This window comes from Lissotriton vulgaris, chromosome 11, assembly GCF_964263255.1.
Source record: "Lissotriton vulgaris chromosome 11, aLisVul1.2, whole genome shotgun sequence".
NCBI classification, from domain to species: domain Eukaryota; kingdom Metazoa; phylum Chordata; class Amphibia; order Caudata; family Salamandridae; genus Lissotriton; species Lissotriton vulgaris.
Genome location: NC_141699.1, coordinates 753061730 through 753080658, shown reverse-complemented (window position 1 = coordinate 753080658; position 18929 = coordinate 753061730). Strand labels below are relative to the sequence as shown.

At 41.0% G+C, this 18929-nt stretch overlaps 1 protein-coding gene across 1 annotated transcript in view; it reads left to right on the top strand.

The window, feature by feature from the left end:
• The window catches only part of LOC147683457 (2-acylglycerol O-acyltransferase 1-like), a 377371-nt gene that overhangs the window by 259078 nt on the left and 99364 nt on the right, over positions 1–18929 (top strand). Inside the window, exon 4 of the mRNA XM_086943876.1 lies at positions 16289–16463. Coding sequence (XP_086800002.1) covers positions 16289–16463 — 175 coding nt within the window. The remainder of the gene's footprint in view (positions 1–16288; positions 16464–18929) is intronic.

The following is an 18929-nucleotide window of genomic DNA, read 5'->3' as shown; positions in this document are numbered from 1 at the left end:
ACAAGCCACAATCCTGTGGGTATACACGTTGGTAATCCACCCCAACGCTCTCACTAACGCCGTATATCAACGACGACCACATTCCTATGAACACCTTCAGTTATATATTGGGAAGTCTCTCTCTCCCTATTCACTAAGGGCTTGCTACTACAATATTAGGAGTTAGCCAATTAATATAATGTACCTCTTATTCTTGGCATCAAAGGTCCACTCGCTCCCTATTTATTTGATCACCACTTACCTGATCGGGATTAATCATCCGTTCATATAAACAACAACCAACTAGGAGATACATTTACCCGGATGGAACAAGAATACAAGGCACATTTCAGTTCACTAAAAACTGGGGGTTTTATTAACAATATAAACACCTACACAGATTTGTATTATAATGGACACATCCACATGTTACTGACAAAGACTATAGATAGAACACACCGCTGCAAGGAAAAGGATTAGCAATACAATAGCTTAGGGAATAAAGACAAGATTAAGATGCAAGTGTAAAGTAAACTAATATGACAGGACCGATATCACCTGATTAGTGTGAAGTCTTGTTCTAGCTGTCATCTGGGTTCCTCTCTTGTCTGTGCCTTGGCTCATCTCAGACTCTCTCTCTCTCCTGCGCTCTTGGATACACCTCTGCGCTGATCACTTTGCACTGGACTCCTCTCCCCCACGAACTGTCTCCACCTTCCAGCTTCAATCTAATGGTTTCTGCCGCTCTGATGCTCTTCATTCCACTAGCTTGTTCACTCTGTTTTAACTGTCTCTGTGCCAATGTCCAATTAACTCCAGCTGCTCCCACAGGTTAGTCCACGATCTCTCCTCCGTCTCTTCTAAAAGGCATTACTTCAGACTCCAGCTATTCACACCTCCTCCTGATAAGTAACTGCTTCTGACTGCTTCCTTCAGTTCCAGCTCACTGACTGTCTGTTTGTCTTCTCTCTGTTCCAAGCATGTCCTGTCTCTTCTCCTCTTGCAATTCCACTCCTCCAACTCTACCAACACTCTCTGCTCCTTCAATTCAACTTAGCTCTCTCTAGCTTGAACCCTCTCTCTCTCTCCTACTCCAACAGCTCCTCACTCTTCTACCACTCCAGCTTGACTCCTCTCCGCTCCTCCAATTCCACTCGACTCTCTGGCTCCGCCAACTCCACTCGACTGCCTGACTCCGCCTCTGCACTTCACTGATATAGAATGCTGTTTCCTCATGGAAAGTTCCAGCCATCAGCCTGCCGCCCACCAGATCTCTGCACCACTTCGCATCAAGGACACACACCCAGCTGGCCAGCCTTTTGTGGTGTCTTCGACACAGAGAATAATACAGCCTACCGATAAGGGCTGGCCCAGACCGGTTCTCTCCAAGTGAACAACAGCTTTAACTATAAACTTTACCTTTACCCTGAAAGCCTCTCAGCTCCATCAAGATGGAGTCCCTCTAGTTCTAGGCCTGTAGGCCTGAAAGGGATGAAATACCCCTTAGCTCTGTCAGAATACCTACATAAACCATACCAATGTGTCAAGTATGTCAAAGCCAATAGGCAATAGACAGATTAGAGTCAAGAATAAGGGATCTATCATCATATTAAGCAGCTATCCTCTTCTAGGTCTCGAAAAAAGGGCTTAAAAGGGCCAACACAAGCTAAGAATACCTATCCTAGATGTGAGCAAGATTAAAGTCTATATCACTGCTAAATAGAGCCAAAAACCCTGCCAAGACATTCCACCCTTAGACTTTATTTTGCGAACATCTATAAACAACAACATCCCTATAAACAAACATCAACACAATCTATCAACAAACCAAAAACCAAAAAGACTCTCTAAAAAGAATGACAACTTAAGGAAATTCCACCTGAAACTCAATTGTAGGGAATACAAATCTAACAACCAACTGAAAACAAAGCAAAGCACCCTTGACTTGAATGCTGAAACATATCTAAGATTGGATCTGATAACAACAGAAACTAAACAAAGCATCCTCAAACTAAATGTGCCTCAACTTCTAGTGATAACTGGTGAAGTCTAGTGATGTAGGGACTTATGTGTTGAATGAAAACAGCAAGGGGCCTAAATGGGGCCTACCTACTTCGGACAACTTAAGAACTAAATGTGTTTCAGCTTCTAATGAAAAAACAACAAAGGGCCTAAATGAGGCCTACCTACTATGGTCAACTTAAGCTAATGATGACTCATGAAATCTATTGGTGTAGGGGCTTGTTTGTGGGATGAAAATAACAATGGGCCTAAATGAGGCCTACCGACATTGGTCAACTTAAGGGAAAAAATTTGGTGAAATCTGAGAAGTAAACATGACAAACGGTTCTCAAGGTCTGGGCAAACATTAATACATAATCATACTAAAAGACACACCTCCCAGGACAACCTAAAGTCTAGGGTAACCACCCTTTGATCAATCAAAGTGAAAGTGTAATAACAGGAAAATAAAGACAACCCCATTCCTACAAGATAGCTGGTGTAGCACTAAGCCTAAACTTGGTGCATACAGAAAAGCACAAAACAGTTAGCACCTAGTTTTCATCACACTGTGGAACACATGTGTGCACCACCATTCTTTTTTTTTTATCCCTCCATACTGTTTTGCAGAAAGCAGGAAAACTATAATAGGTGACTGCATCCTAAAAAGCAAAGATAGTACTACATAAACATCAAAACCATGAAGACATGTTTTTTTTTAAAAGAGGGGCCTGTTCGTAATGATTGCAAAGAAAAACATGGGAATAATGCAGGCCAAGGAATTACATAACAAAATCCTTTTGCGGGAAATCGTATCATGATGGATTCTGTCACAAAATAAAAAAAAAATTGTTTATGTTTTGTCAAAAATATAAGTCCAATGTCAATTTCGGGACATCAGTGTAGGTCACCACCCGGCATCTTCGGTATCCGGACACTTCCTCCGATGCGGCCATCCACCACCAATCCGGTCTGGTCTGGTCTGGTTCCATCTTCCAAAAATAATAAACTAACATAAAAACATGAAAGTAAAAAACTAAAATAAGAAAGGAAGTGGTGGGGGGGGGGCCGACCCACACACCAACACCACAACCCAGCAACCCTAGGACAAGAAAACAAGTATCATTAATCTTGCAAAATAAAATGTTCTATTTAAAAAGCACCCCAAGCGCTTTTCATTATTGAAAAGAAAATATCCTAATTAATTAAAAACATTATCAAAATCTAATTTTTAAACACATCCAGAAGGGCCTAATAATACCCTAATCCTCTGTGAGACAGCCCCTCCCTTCAGAAGGAGGTTCGTGCTCAGAGTTTTGAATCTGCTCCAAAAAATACGCAGAAGCCAGGCTACAGTGTGAAGTAATTTGAATCACTGCCAAGTGATGATCTCATAGCAGGAGCAGGGCGCTGCAAGCCTCACTTTCCCCAATCAGGGAAGCCCGCCCAGGCCTACTGTATCTAACTAACTCCAAGGGCCAAGAGTCTGCCAACTACTCTGCATGTGCAAGAATCCCTCATCAGCAGGCAATGAAGCTGTCTGCGCCGACAGCCAGGAGGAGCGAGTTGACCCCCCCTACATAAACATTCCGTCCGCGGAACAAAATTGGATTTAGGCCAATCATAACAAGACAGGCCGTGTTCGGAGCCTGCAGAGGAAAAAACCCGCCTTCACAAACCAGCTGGTCTGCCAAGGTCGACAAACACATTCTTTGTAAGCTGTTCCCAGGCCTAATTCTCTAACTAACGAAAGCTAGCATTTTTAAAAAAAAAACAATTCTGTTACAATGTACTGCTACTTAAAAGCTCCATTTTCTAAAAAGACTTTAGTCTAACTAATTCAGCTAAAAGACAAGACATTTGAAACATGGGCATTTATTTAGCATGCAGATCAACACACAAAAAGGGGCAATTTACTTCTGCACACAAGAAAATGCATTCTGCAATTTGAAAAAACGAATTATCATGGACTATTGGGTTTAATATTTCTCTGCACATACCTTTCTATCAACAGCTTGTCAAAGTACATAGGCGAGCCTTGTAACTAAATGCAAATTAAACTAATGTAAGGGACACATAGATAGATGGTAGTGTGTTATAGTTATCATTTTTAACAATATATTCTGCTCCACCCTAACTATACACACTATCATCCAAAAAATAAAAATATATACCGTCAGCTGTTGAAAGAGAAATAAATTTAAAACAACATAAAATGCAGACACATTTCACCATTGTATTTTGTTCAACCAGGGGCAACATGTAAAATTGCATTGCAGCATAATTAATCATGCAAGCCATTTAATCCAACCTAATAAAAGGGCCAAATTCATATATTATCAAACAGCCATTTATTTTATAACTGAGTGGGTTAACTTACATATGCCGGTTTCGCTGCATATCAAAACATTCACATTTGAAAAAAGGTTCAGCTTGCATCAGGGAAAATAATAATGAGAACACATTTATTTTTAAAAGCACACGGTTGCCTTTCACTAATTAAAAGCACATGTTACCATGCACTGTCGGGCAAGATTGATTATTCTCAACCTGTGATCATTGCAAAACATCGGCCAGCACATTCCTTTCTAGATGGAAAACCCTCAAAGAAATCATTAATGAAAACAGCCCGTAGCGTGCGCACACCAACTGGGCCATCTTCTAATATTTCACTCATTTTAAATCATGCATTCAAAAATAATTCTCCACACGTCTGTGGATGCATATTAAGAAGCACATTTAAAAGAACACAGCTCTCTCCGTGCAAACCCTTATCTCAATCCGACTGGCTGATTTATAACTTACCGACCTCTAAGAGTCAGACACATGAAGTCATCAGTTCCAAGGCAAACCCACACAAATTCGTAGACGCATTTCAAAAAGAATGTTAAATGAACAGAGCCCTACGCTCAGCACAAGATGTAACCTCTCCTTCAAGAAGCTGACAAAGCACGTAGGCAGACCCAGGAACTAATAAAAGTCAAAATCAAACCACCAATCATCAAAATATTCACTGACTTTTAGAGTCGGCTCAAATAACCATGCAAGTTAAACAGCATGTTAAAATAAATACTGCCATCACAATTCAAGATATTAACCCTTTGGCAGCTCAAGCACAATCATTCCCCAATGTCCGCGGATACATGGGAAAGTCATGAACTCATCTCTCCACGTTTACAGATAACACGTACACACATCTACAAAACAATTTCTCCAAGCATTTGAAAGAGAACCAGCTCTCTCCTACCTAACCTAACAATAACATGCTCTATCCAAGTCATGACCACATGGCGCTATTCACAAGCCATATTTACAAGACAAGCTCTTCACAAGTAACATATTCAAGGCGCAATTCACAAGGAACACAGCAAGTCAAACTGAGAACATGCACCTCACAAGCCACATTAACATGGCGCTATTCACAAGCCATATTTACAAGGAGCTATATGCAAAGAACTCCACAAATCATATAACAATGAACACATTTCACATTGCACAGCATAAGCAGATGCAGCAAGCAATTTAATGGACAATTTAAAAGCATTTTTCACACACATTTGTACAATTGGACCATCACAAAGATGTTACTGGCTCCCTCATGTAATGTCATCCTTCAACCCTGACAGTACAAACACCAAGATGAAAACCATTCCTTCCACCCTGATTAAGCCAAATGCCATGATGTAATGCAATCTCCTCACGCTGCAACTGTTCAAGCCCATAGGTCACACAGGCTACATAAACTGCCAAACTACGCCAGATAAAACTGGCGCTCAGGGCACTCCCTCACAACACATGGGAAACAATCTAAGCACATGGCCAGGCACACAGGATACGTAAGCAGTTCGTGACGCCAGATGTTATGGCTGGATTTTCTGATTAGATGGGATCAGCCCCTAGGGGCCCCTCCAACCCAGCCAGAACGTAACCACATCCCTCCTCAGGACCATCTATCCAGGCACCTGGGTACCTACCTGAGGATGGGGAACTCGCAATATACAAGCTCATATTATCAGAAACACCACTAAATCTATAGGGATACTAAGAATACTCACTGATTACTAAGGATATCCATGCCTTACACCACACTCATACCTTATAGTCTCGCGGCCACTCAGACCCAGACTAATCTACCCCAGGGCAGATATGACACACAATCCGGTGTGTCTACACATGGGCCTGCAGAACCCAATGCTCTCTTTTCCAAACGGTTTACAATCCGGCAAACCTCCTAGTTGGTTGTTGTTTATATGAACGGATGATTAATCCCGATCAGGTAAGTGGTGATCAAATAAATAGGGAGCGAGTGGACCTTTGATGCCAAGAATAAGAGGTACATTATATTAATTGGCTAACTCCTAATATTGTAGTAGCAAGCCCTTAGTGAATAGGGAGAGAGAGACTTCCCAATATATAACTGAAGGTGTTCATAGGAATGTGGTCGTCGTTGATATACGGCGTTAGTGAGAGCGTTGGGGTGGATTACCAACGTGTATACCCACAGGATTGTGGCTTGTGTAAGTGAGAGCGTTGGGGGGGATTACCAACGTGGAGGTTTGCCGGATTGTAAACCGTTTGGAAAAGAGAGCATTGGGTTCTGCAGGCCCATGTGTAGACACACCGGATTGTGTGTCATATCTGCCCTGGGGTAGATTAGTCTTAGTATCCCTATAGATTTAGTGGTGTTTCTGATAATATGAGCTTGTATATTGCGAGTTCCCCATCCTCAGGTAGGTACCCAGGTGCCTGGATAGATGGTCCTGAGGAGGGATGTGGTTACGTTCTGGCTGGGTTGGAGGGGCCCCTAGGGGCTGATCCCATCTAATCAGAAAATCCAGCCATAACACCATGACAAAGGTGGATCTCAAGTCCAATAAAATCAGAGCAACGGTGCCACCTTTGTTTAGCTGAGCGTTATGATTTTCTGTGACGGCAAGTTAGGCTGCCTTTGTACTATGGCCAGCTCTGAAACCTGATTGGGACCGGTGTAGGAGATTATTTGAGTCCATAAACGTTGTGAGATGCTTATTTATATTTTTTCAGGATCTTGGTCAGTATTGGAAGATGGGAAATAGGTCTGTAATTAGACCTGTTGGAGTTATCAAAGTAATTTATTTTTCTTGCAATGGCCTAACGATAGCATGTTTCCATGCCTTGGGAAGTTTTCCTTCCTGTAGCGAAACATTCAGATGTTGTGCTAGACATTCTATAACTTGTGTGTCCTACTTACCCAAGAATAAGGTAGTTAAATGTGAATATTTCTGGTACAACTGACTCTCACCCCAGATTTTAATTTAAATAATAGTTGCACATTAGTTGCTTTACATCTGTGCGGTTTTGGTATTTTGTGAAAGTGACTCACATTGAGAACATTATTCCTAAATGTGTTTTATGGTCATGAGGTGTTGTCCTACAATGTGACCTACTCACTGTTTGGCAGTGAACAATTGAACTTTGAATATTCCATGCTGGTGGTCCTCGCTTTTTTACATTTAAAAATGAAATTCCATTCTTACGTAATCATTATAAATTTAATTAGTGAGATTGTAGACTGTGTAATATCGAGTTGTATTCCTGAATTAATGTTTGTTTTTAAGAGTGTATCGAGGAGGTGGGACATAAGAATAATATAGCATATTAACTTTTTATTTTCACTTCATTAAGCCTAACTCCATCATAACCTTTCCTTTTTCACTGAATTTCATTGAGTTTTATACTTCAACAGCAATTGTAATGTTGAATGATGTCAAGTATCACAGTTAAGTTAATATCTTTGTGAAATGTTAAATTGTATTTAATTCACTTTATTAAAATATTTGTAAAGCTTTCACCACAAAATACCTCGAAACCCAGTCATCATAGAGTTGCCAGACAGGGTGCAGGACTAAACAGACTTTATTTTAGTTTTGAACTTTAAAAAAAGTTGTTTTCTTACAAGATCTGGATGGCTTCTCTATCAGCTCACTCTTAGGTGCCATAACCTTCTGTCTCTTGCAGTGGAAATCTCAGAGGGAAATGAACCAGAATTTCTTTGCACCCGAGGCATCGTAAGAGGTGTGGGGTGCCTTGCTTAAGCACTTTGTATAGTAATTTGTATATGATTAATTCCATAACAAGGAGCACGTGAAGGATGTTTCTGCCTTTTGGAAAGTTGTCTTTTATTTTGAAGGCCAACTGCCAGGCTTGTCTCTATAATTTGGGATTTTGGAAAGACAGCTAGTCTGTTTTTCACAACTCCTAAATAGAAGCATTCCTGCAGTCCAAGCTGGAATTTACTATGGATCCAGTAAGAATCCCACTGTAGTTTCAAGGTGTCAAATTGGGAAGGTTAGATCTGTGATTCTTTTCTAAAAAGCAAAGTATCTTGGTTTTGCTGCTGTTGAGTTCAAGGCCATGACTCCTCTTCTAGAAGTGAGTCCCATTTAGCTATAAAGTGAGGTATTGAAAGTGTGGCTTTTCCAATGTACCCTCACCAGAATGTGGGTGTCATCAGTTTAGGATTGTTATTCCAGGCCATGCTTTTTGGTGATATCCTTCAGTGATCTGTGATATATTTTGAGCAGGGAAAGTAACGCATGTGTCCATACAGATTTAAAAAAAAATCTACTTTCAGAGATTCTGATAGGGTTTTAAGTGGGGAAAGGTGCTCTCAGTGATGAGCTCCAACAGTAATAAACAACTAATATTGACACGGATCCATAATGGGCCCCTGTGTTTACATCCTTAACTTAATAGGCAAATGACGTTGATCTTTCTCAATGAGTGCCAGAACCCTTAAGGTAATTCATGCCAGCATTGCAGTCCCTATTTATACTTCACGTGTTTTAGTTATTGTTGAATGGAATATGTGGCCCTAGTCTTAAGAGTATTTCCTTTTTCACAATTTTGTATTTCTGTACTTTTACTTCTCAAGAACGTACGAGCTTGGAGAGGGAATACTGTGAGTCAGTCATCTCTAGTTGTAAGTGACTTCATGGTGTGAATGGGTGTTAGCACAGGGCGCAATCGAGGGTTCTTCTGCTGAGACTGAATGCAGTGCATATTGTTCGTAGCTCATGTCAATGGGTCAGAAAGGTGTTCACATAACAACTTGTGACTCCTCAGACACAGAATAAAGATTGAATGTGGAGTGTATGAGAGTGTATGTATGAGGCATTGGTGAGAGTGAGTTAGAATTGTTCTCTGTATGGTATTTTTATTGTTCACAGATTAATTGTTAATTAAATGAATTCTATGTCCTTTTGTAAAATGATTGTGATGAACTTGAAGAAACACAGTAAAAACGAATAATTTTGTAAAAAAGAATATAAAAAGAGATAATAAAAGTTATAAATATGAAAAAAATATATGCAGTCACCGTGTGTTGAAGGCTTTCTCTGAAAGTACAAATATTGTCAATTGTAAAGTAATTTAGGTCATGAGGGAATCATTTTCTGTGTCCCATGCTCTCCATGCCACTGTAATCAAGCTATCCTGGCCTGACAGTTTGGGCTGGACTGTTCCCATTGGGCGCAGTGTCAAGACGGATTTGCATATGGCTGGGTCCAAACTGGAATGGCATGGTGAGCAACAAAACAATGGTTTTAGACCCAGATCTCTGTACTGGGGTGAATGTATGACATTGTTCTGCATTCTGTCCATGAATTGTTCTTTTTGCCTATGTTTAGCATGGACTGTGAGCCTTGCGACTTTTTTCTACAAGGGAAATTATCCTTTCATTGGCATCCCTTGAATGCGTTTTGCTTTCTGCTAACTGTTTGCCTGCTTTGGCAGTGTTCCACGGGTTGCTGTGTCTGGTTCTCTTACTGTGTTATTGAGCCGGTGGCTCAGCTCGGTAATATCATAGGGCTCGGAACTCATGTTCACGTGTTCAGTTCGTTACTGTGCTCTTTTGACCTAGCTTTATTACCCTAAGAGGTGTTCTCTGATATCTGGGGTGTGCATACTCCATGTGGGGTACTTGTATGCTATTATATAGCTTTGCTTGCCTCGAACGGGCCTATGGAACCTGTATGCTCCATGCGCCCTTGGTGGTTTGTTATGCGGTGTTCTCTGTTTTTTCATGATCACCTCTTCTAAGTGGCTCATGCCTGCCCTTACTGTGCTAGGTATGATCTAGTATGGACATGTTCAATACTCCTGGCTAGTTCTGTCTCTACAGATTTCGATGTTATGCATGTATGTATACAGGTCGGTTGCCGTGACTTTCCCTTTCTCGGGTCGCCATCTCTTTTCGAAGTTGTGAGGTCTAGACCTATGTCCCCATGTGTGGGGGAGCTTTTCTGAGTCATTGCAACTTACCTATAAGGTTCCTCCTTGCTTCTACTTCCTGGGGTGGTTTCCCAGTTTTGCGACTGCTCTTTTTTCTTAGTGTTTGAACAATTTACTTATCTTACCTTCCTCTGGTTGGATGGTTTGGTCTCGAATTCTGAGACTCTTCCCATGTTTCTACGTGGTGCTTTTTGTACCTCTACTGCCCTTTCCTCTGTATGTGCCTCTTTATTAGGTATCATCCTACTGTTATATCAGCTATGCCTGCGGGCAGCTCTTTTGATGGCAGTTGTCCTTGGTCTACTCCCTACATGTCTGTATTTGTGGGTTCATTATTCTTTTGACCTTCATGCTGCCCGGTCGGACAGTCTTATGCTTTATTTAGCTATGCAACCTTGAGGTATCTGCAACTGGTTGCCTGCTGCATGTGTCAGTAGTGGCCTACTTCAGCGGGGTTTTAGATTGCTGTTGTCCAGCCCTGTTTTTCCCCCCTTTGTGGCTATGTGTGCACTTGGCGTGTTTCTTTTATCTGCCTGTTGTACTCAAAGCATTACTCATTTTCTACCTCTTACCCTTTGTTTCTTGGTAAAAGGTCCTCCAGCATTCCTTCCATAGGCTGGTCTGGTAGGCTCTGGTTGCATCTCTCATGTTCTCTCGTCTTTTGGTCGGGGTCCATATAGGGCCCCATTGAGTTGAGCGTGACCCCCTTTTTCCTCTCTCTCTCTGTTCCTTGTTCTGGTATATGGCTGGTGCCGTTTCTACCTGTCACCCTTAAATGGGTATGGTGTGGTGCCATTCTGGCATTTTTGGGATGTCCTGCATCCTGGTATATCTTTTCTTCCGAGCTGCTAGGGGTGCTGTCTGGCTGTTCTGCCACAGCTTGCCGATTATCCGTCACTAGGTTGCCGGCTCAGCTGCTTGACACTTTCTGTTGTCCTGTCACAGACCCACCTCCATCCTGGGATATGGCTTTGGTATCTAGTCTTGTAGTGTAGTTCCTATATTCCCAATAGGCTCTACGCATTGGAATAACATATACTATAGATTTGACGTAGGAGTTAGGTCGACTAGGTCTCTATCGAATATATTAAACTTAATTGTGAGTGCCAGCTAGCTCAGAGGTCACTAGAAACTTTCTCGAATGCACAAGAAGGGATTAGTTTCTGACAACCACATAAACATGACAACTTTGTTTCCCAAGAATAAGAAATCAATCTCTAGAGTCGCGAAAACAATAGATAGCTATTTTACTCAGTTAATCGTGCATGCTTCGTTTCACCAGTGGTGCTGAGAAAATAGAGAGACGGGCGTTTTCAATAAAAAGTATTTATTGAACAGTCTTCTTTCTCAAGCATAAGAAATGTACTGCTACAACAGTAATACTGGTTATAAAGTACAGCCCATATAGTACGAAGAGTATTATGAAATAATACTGTAAAAGCATGGTATGGTTTATTAGCCATATAAAATAATACATAATACATACATTAATAAATAATGACTAAAAGTACTCATCTGGTGCTTCTAAAATACGCTTACCCCGGTGTACATAACCTAGGTCTAGTACGAGGGAAGAAGTAAGTGAGGTGTAGCTTAAGTTTAGTATTCTTTTGTCAAGAATCTATTCCAAGAATTCTCTAAGGGTCTAATCAGCTCCGTACCTTGGTTTAGAATGAAGGAGGTCTTGTATCTCTCTCTCAGGACTCGATCTCCCAGCAACCCACAAGGGTAGCCTGGAAACACTGGAGCTGGATTTCTCGGCAGGAGAAAAGACAACGTCTCTCTCAGTGCGTCAGTGGGAGGGTCGGCTTCCTTCGGCACTTGCTTCGGCGAGCTGTGTCGAGTAGGTAGGTAGTCGAACTGCTCCAAACCACAGTGTGTTTGCCTGGGCAAATGTGGGCATATTTATACCTTGAAGGTGCCGAGTTTGACGTAAGGTTGAACATAATAACGTCAATAGAGACTCAGTTCTTTGAAAACTCCTTGAGTTCTTGGATAAATCAATATTCAAGCAAGGGGAAGTCCCTGACTGCTGAAGGCGGGTTTTTCCAAGAAATCATTGTGGATTCTCGGAACTAGTGGAAGTAGCCATGCCGTATTAGGGCTGCATAGGCTAAGTCTAAATATGGTTATCATTTCTATGCCTATATAAGGATAGGGTGATTTATACCTATATATGGGCTTGAATCGGGAAAATTATACTAGGGTCCTAGATTCATATACAACAGTCAAAGTTAAGGAATCTGCGGTTAGATGTCTCTATCAGATGTACGAGTTACTTACCTTTGGTAACGATGTATCTGGTAGAGATGTTGTCTAGCCGCAGATTTTTTAACGCTTACCCAGCCTCCCCATTCTGCGAGGACCTTGCCGAGTAGTGTTCTCCACTGGCCTCTTTCAGGTGCCATTGGTTTTTCCCTACGGGGAGTTCACTTTGTTGTAACCCTTTCAGAATTTCCATGTACAGCTACTTCCCTCTTGGGGCTTCTTCCTGCAATATGGTGCCTTTTGATTCACCTTCGCTAGGAGATTCATTTTCCTCTCCTATTGCCTTCCCCTCCTTTCACCTTCTCTGTTGACTCAGGGTCCTTGGTTCTTCTTTAGTCGTCCTCTTAAGGGGTCGGTTGTGATCTGTTTCACACCTCCATTACTGTAGGGGAAGTGCCAATCTTTCTTACATTTTTGCAGTGGACTGTTGTTCTTTCTGTGCTCTGTTCTTGCTGGACAGCACAGTTCTACATGATAATGACAGTATATATCTGTCTGTTGAGAAATTGTCCCTTGTTACTCTTTAGGAGGGATCTTTGCTTCGCTTTCAGGGCTCTTTCTCACAGCTTTCACTTCTATGTAGTGTCTTGCTCTGTCTTCTATAATGGTGTCTTGCACCATCCTTTTTCCGTATTTACGGATTTTTCATCCATCGCACACTGTTCTCATACTTTCACAGTGTTTGTTGGTGGCTCCGCTTTGTGCCGCGGAAAATTTCTCCGAAGAAAACTGACGTCAGCGCGCCAGGAGGGACTTGTATAACCTCGCTGATGTCACGTACATGAACGACGTCAGGGCGGGGTCATGTGGCGCCATCCACCGGCCCGCAGAGGTGCTGCAAAAAAAAAATTCTGGATCAAGTCTGACGCATGGGGATATTCTAAGTTAAGGAATCTGCGGCTAGATAACGTCTCTACCAGAAACATCATTACCGACGGTTAGTAACTCATACTTGAAGTCTATGGAATTGTTTTCCATGGTAATCCCCTCTTCTGCTGATGGAGACACTGTCTATCACACTGTATTTGAGTAGCTCTGCTGTCTCACCATGAGTCTCATTGAAGTGTCTAGAAATCGGAAAACAGCTATCCTTATTTTTAATTGCCCTACCAGGGGCGTAACACAGGCCCGCAGCCCACGCGGTGTGGGGGGCCCCAAGCTCCAAGAGGCCCCCTCAGCACTGCATTCTGGCCAGAGAGCTCATGATTGAGCCCGGAGGGGGCCCCTCTACGTACCCTGCAGGGAGGCCCCCTCAGTTTTCGTTAGGCCAGTGTGCCCTACGATATTAGCGTGTTATTTTGTGAACCGATAAGCTGGTACTCCCTGTAGATCTTAGAACAAGGAAATTTCAGCATATACACTACCGCTTCACTTTTGCTTGTGATAAGTTTATTAATTTTCACTGCTGTATTGTATCGGGTAATACATTCCTCTATATTGACCCCTTGCCTATATGCCTTGCATTTGTAGAAACCTTCCCTTGGTTTTAATCACCTTTTGTCTTTCTTTTCCATCACAATATCACTCCTCACTAAAATATCTCTCATTAGGAGTGGGCTTTCCTAAACGTAATCAATGGTCTTCTAGAGATTAATGAGCAGATGCCTGGAACGCTTCTCAATGGATGCTAGTGTTTCCCTAGTATTGTCCTAAGGTGTGCTTGATATCTGTGAAAATCAGTAATGAATATACACTTAGTCTCATTCTTATTGCAGTTTCTCTTCCTGTTGGACCTGAAAAGGATGTCATCCCTTTGTCTTTTAGCCTCTCTACTTACTGCCTCATCCAGTACTGCCTCTGTTTAACCTCTCCCTTTAAATCTAGCCAACATTTATTTCGCTTTGCGCGGATACTCTTCCAGGGTCCCCGTTCCTACTATAAGGATATTCTTGAAGAGGAGCTAGCGCTAGGCTAGCCAGAAGTTTCCCATCCTTGGGTTTAGGTCACCTCCATGGTGATCACAAGAAAAGTACTTCCGTGCTGACATGAGAGAAGGGCTTGGACTTGTCGATTCATTGAGATAATTAATATTTTTTTATTCAATGGAGATGTGTGACTCCGTTCTGCAAATTCTGTCATTAAAAGACTCCGGAGGAATGCCACGCAGATATGATGGTAGAGTCCAGGGAACATCTGAAAGGAGGCCTAGAGTCTAAACACGAGCAATGATCAGACGGTGATGTCGTCCTCATTTTGGGCGATACACCTCTCACCTTCTTGAGCTAATGACTGAAATTTGGAAGCTTCACAGTACAAATGTTATGTTTTCAAAACACTTTCAGCCAGATTCATGAAACTACAATCGGCTCGCAAAGGGCCAGATTCTCAGAATCTGGCCCTTTGCGAGTGCTATTTTTGCATTTGGGATTCATCATCCCAAATGCAAAAATCGCAATTCTAGAAATCGCTAAATTGTGATTAATTGCATTTAAGGAATCTCAATTTGAGATTCCTTAAATGCAATTCATGAACCATTTTAAAATTGCGAATTCGCAATCTGAGGCCGCTATTTACCGTGAAGTCTAACTACGTGGTAAATAGCAACAACTTTGAAAAATGCACTAAAGTGCATTTTTCAAAGTTTCATGTTGCGCACACACATGCCCAAAGGGCATGTGTGTGCGCAACATATGTGCACACATCAATTTCAGGGGTGCAACAGGGTGTCCTTTGGACACCCCTGCACCCTTGAAATCGCAATCTCAATTTGCGAATCGCTAATTGCGATTAGCAAATTGAGATGGTCTTCCCATTCATTCGTATGGGCCTCTAGGCCCATAGGAATGAATGGAGAGATATTCCTTAATTACGACTCGCAAATTGCGAGTCGCAATTAAGGAATCATTAGAAATTGCTATTTTTTAAGTGATTTCTTGATGAATAGCATTTTGCTATTCCTTAATAGCGAATCTGTATTTTTCACTATTAAGGAATTGCAAAATGTGTTCTTGATGAATCTGGGGGTTTGTGCAGTCTCAACAAAACAGGGGTTCATCGATAATGGGTTTCAAGATGTGCAGAGTGGTTCGGCACTGACTTTGATGTGAGGGGAGGACCTGACTCCAGTTTGCATTAGCAATAGTATATGAAGATGATGCTTGAGAGATAGTTGTTGGCACAATAACATTTTGCTTTAATTGCCTTCACTCCTAATGGGTTTCCAAGTCGTGTCACTGGAAGTAGTAAATAATGTTGGTGGAAATTAAAGAGTACAACTAATTGAAAGAACTCATGAAGAAACCTGATAAACAGTCGTGCAAGGAATGGACGAGAAGGTCATTAAAAAGCCACAAAAATATAATAATTTGCATTGCATTTTGAACTGCTCATTTTTGAAAACTGGACACAACAGTCTGAAACAGATAAATGATCTTGCTTACAAGTTAAAGCCCTGTGTACATTCAACAGGGCTACATAACTTTGTAATTCATTGTTGGCTTTAGATTTTGTGAGCATGCTTTTTCCATTTTTCTTTTAAATGTATTTTTTTATATTGTATTGACCCCAGATCAGCAGTGTCTTTCAACAACTACAGTTTATAGTAGAAGGTTCTTGCTCATATATTTATTGCCAGAGTGGTTGGTTTTTCCATTTATGTTGTTTCAGGTTAACTAAATTAAACTGACTTGAAATAAAAAGGACAATATTTTACAGATTTTAGATGAATCTGAGCAATTCAAGTTAATCAAGTGTTCATTGGGAAAGGTTGCGTTTATGCTTTATGCGGTCATTGGGTTTTTTGATAACTATATTTTTAAATTATATGAAGGTTTGGTGTCTGCTTCAAAGAAAAGTGTGACTCATGTTCTGGGCAATGAGAAAGGTGGAAATGCTGCAGTAATTGTGATTGGAGGAGCAGAAGAGGCTTTGGATGCACATCCTGGAAATGTAACCCTGAACATCCTGAAGAGAAAGGGATTCATTAAAGTGGCTTTAAAACATGGGTATGTTAAACTGCTAGTTTCTCACTATGTGCATCTAGATACTTTGTTGCTTTATCCAGCAATTTATCCATCCTGCAGATCTGCAATCTGTTATATTGATCTGTTACAATATAAAATGTTCGAATAGAACAATCAGCGGGTATTTGGTGATGAGGTGAATTATTGTTTAACCCTGTATGAACTTACCAGACCAGACCTGGGAGAGATTTGAATCCTGGTTGCTTTTTCTTGTTATATAGCAGCATACATAAAAAAACAAATGTTTATATTCCTAGAATTCAAAAGAATGTTTGTAGGTCGTTCATTGTTGAACTACATGAAGGAGGATTTTTTTAAACAAATGTTTTCATCATTTACCAAGATTGTTTGGCACCTTGTGATGCAGAGGTTACTATTTTAATATTAACATTTACCTTACCAGATTGTAGAACATTTACCTAACTGTCTAATCGTTATTTATTTCTAGTGGTATGCAATAACCTCTTATTCTAATATTTGTACCCTTGATAATATCATTCCTTAATATTTACAGAATGGTATTATTTCCTTCAAAAGTCTTTTCAGTTTGTTAAACATATTGACTTCTGAAAATAGTTTTCCATATGTTATCCACATGTTTTTAGTTTGTTTACTTACCTAGTTTCAGTGTTGTTGTCTTTGGGGTTACTCTCACAGGTACACAGATTGCTCCCCCCTCCCAAGCTAGTAGAACTCTGACCTTGTAGGGCTACATTGTGTTGCATGGTATTCTTTAACATGGAACACACAAAAGGTGATGCGAGGAATGCTTGTAAATTGTCTAACCACTGGTAATCGCTCGGGTAGCATTCCAACCCTTTGTTCTTTTGTTCCCCATGCCACCTCAGATTGGACCCAGCGTTATGCAAACCAAGCTTGGTCTGATAACTATCCTGCCCACACTGCCAAGCCAGGTCCTCCCTGAACCACAACATAAGCGACCTATGACCGGTTGTTCGTCAGGTGTAGCTTAATTCCAGCGGCAGAGGGAGCATGGGACATACCCTTGGTCACTTAGGATATTGCATGAAACTTACAAATGGTGAATGGAGGAAGGCTTATTATTTGTCTAAGCACTGGTAATCACTCATGGTAGCATTCAACCCATAGTTGTTTTTCCCTCCATGCCACCGGAGATTATACCCAGCCACATGCAAATCAGTCTTGGTTTCCCTCCAGTAGGAAAACCGTATTCGGTTGCTTGTGTTCCGGGTCTGGGAGGGCCTTGCAGTTCAGGCTGAACTCTTCCTATTATAGAATGGGAAGGACTGATTTGCATATGGCTGGATCCAAACTGATGTGGCATGGTGGAGAAAATAATGATGAGTTGGAATGCTAGTCTGAGCCATTGGCAGTGATTAGACTTATTGCAAGCATTCTTCCCATCACCTTTTGTGTGTTTGATCACATAATGTGGGACAAGTAATCTCTTTGATTGCAGTATAGAAACTTGAATCAGGCTTAATAGTAGATGCTTCATTAAACTCCTAAATCATGCTAATTAATGCAGACAACAGTCCCATAGATTTCAGATAATTTGTATCCTTTTGTATTCTATTTTCTTTAGATAACGTCCAGGAGGTCTCAATTCCTATTGCCACCTTAATCATCCAAGGCATGCTTTTTTATTGGCTGTTTGTTAGCCCTGTGATGGAAATTCTGGCAGAATATGGTATGATTAACAAGGATTAAACCCTTTTTGTCCACTGATTTACACTTTGTCTTAAATTGGCCCATCTCTTTCTACTTCAGAGGATTCAGTCTGGTGCTACTATAAAGTCCTCTCTATTAACTTAATTTTTGTCTTGATGCAAGTATGATAAACGTTTTTAAACATCTCCACCCCCACCAGGAACAGCTATTGTTTATCTGTGTTTGTATGTGTATTTTTCGACAATCTAATCTAAAGAAATTTTGTCAACTAAAATGACATTCGCAGGGTTGATGAAATGGACATCGTGAATCGCTTTCTAGAGGAAAAATTGTTGTTTAGTTAGACTTTAACCTCAGTCAAAAAATGTTATGCTATTTTTCATTTAGAAAGGAGCCCCCATCCCAGCTTGTACTTCCCTCCATTTTTTTAAAGAGGGCGTCCATTTTGAGTAACACTACCTTACTCCCGCTTCCTCATTGTCCCCTCCCTTAATCAATGGTGTGGCCTTCTTTTTTTCTTCTTATCAATGTTCCTAGCCTTCTTCACATTTTTACCAACTTTCCATTGTTTTCTTTATTTTATTTTTTTCCCATCTTGTATTCCTTCCTTCTTCCTTTTCTGGGTCGCAGAAGACACAGGACTACCTACTGCATCAACTTCCCCCACCACCCCAGACAACATTTTCATTTTTGAAAGACTATTATCGGAAAATGCCTGTATTTCTAGAGTCTGGTATAAAGATGTCCAAACTGAAGGAGTTCTTCCGGTTTACCATTTGCAATGCCAAATTCGGG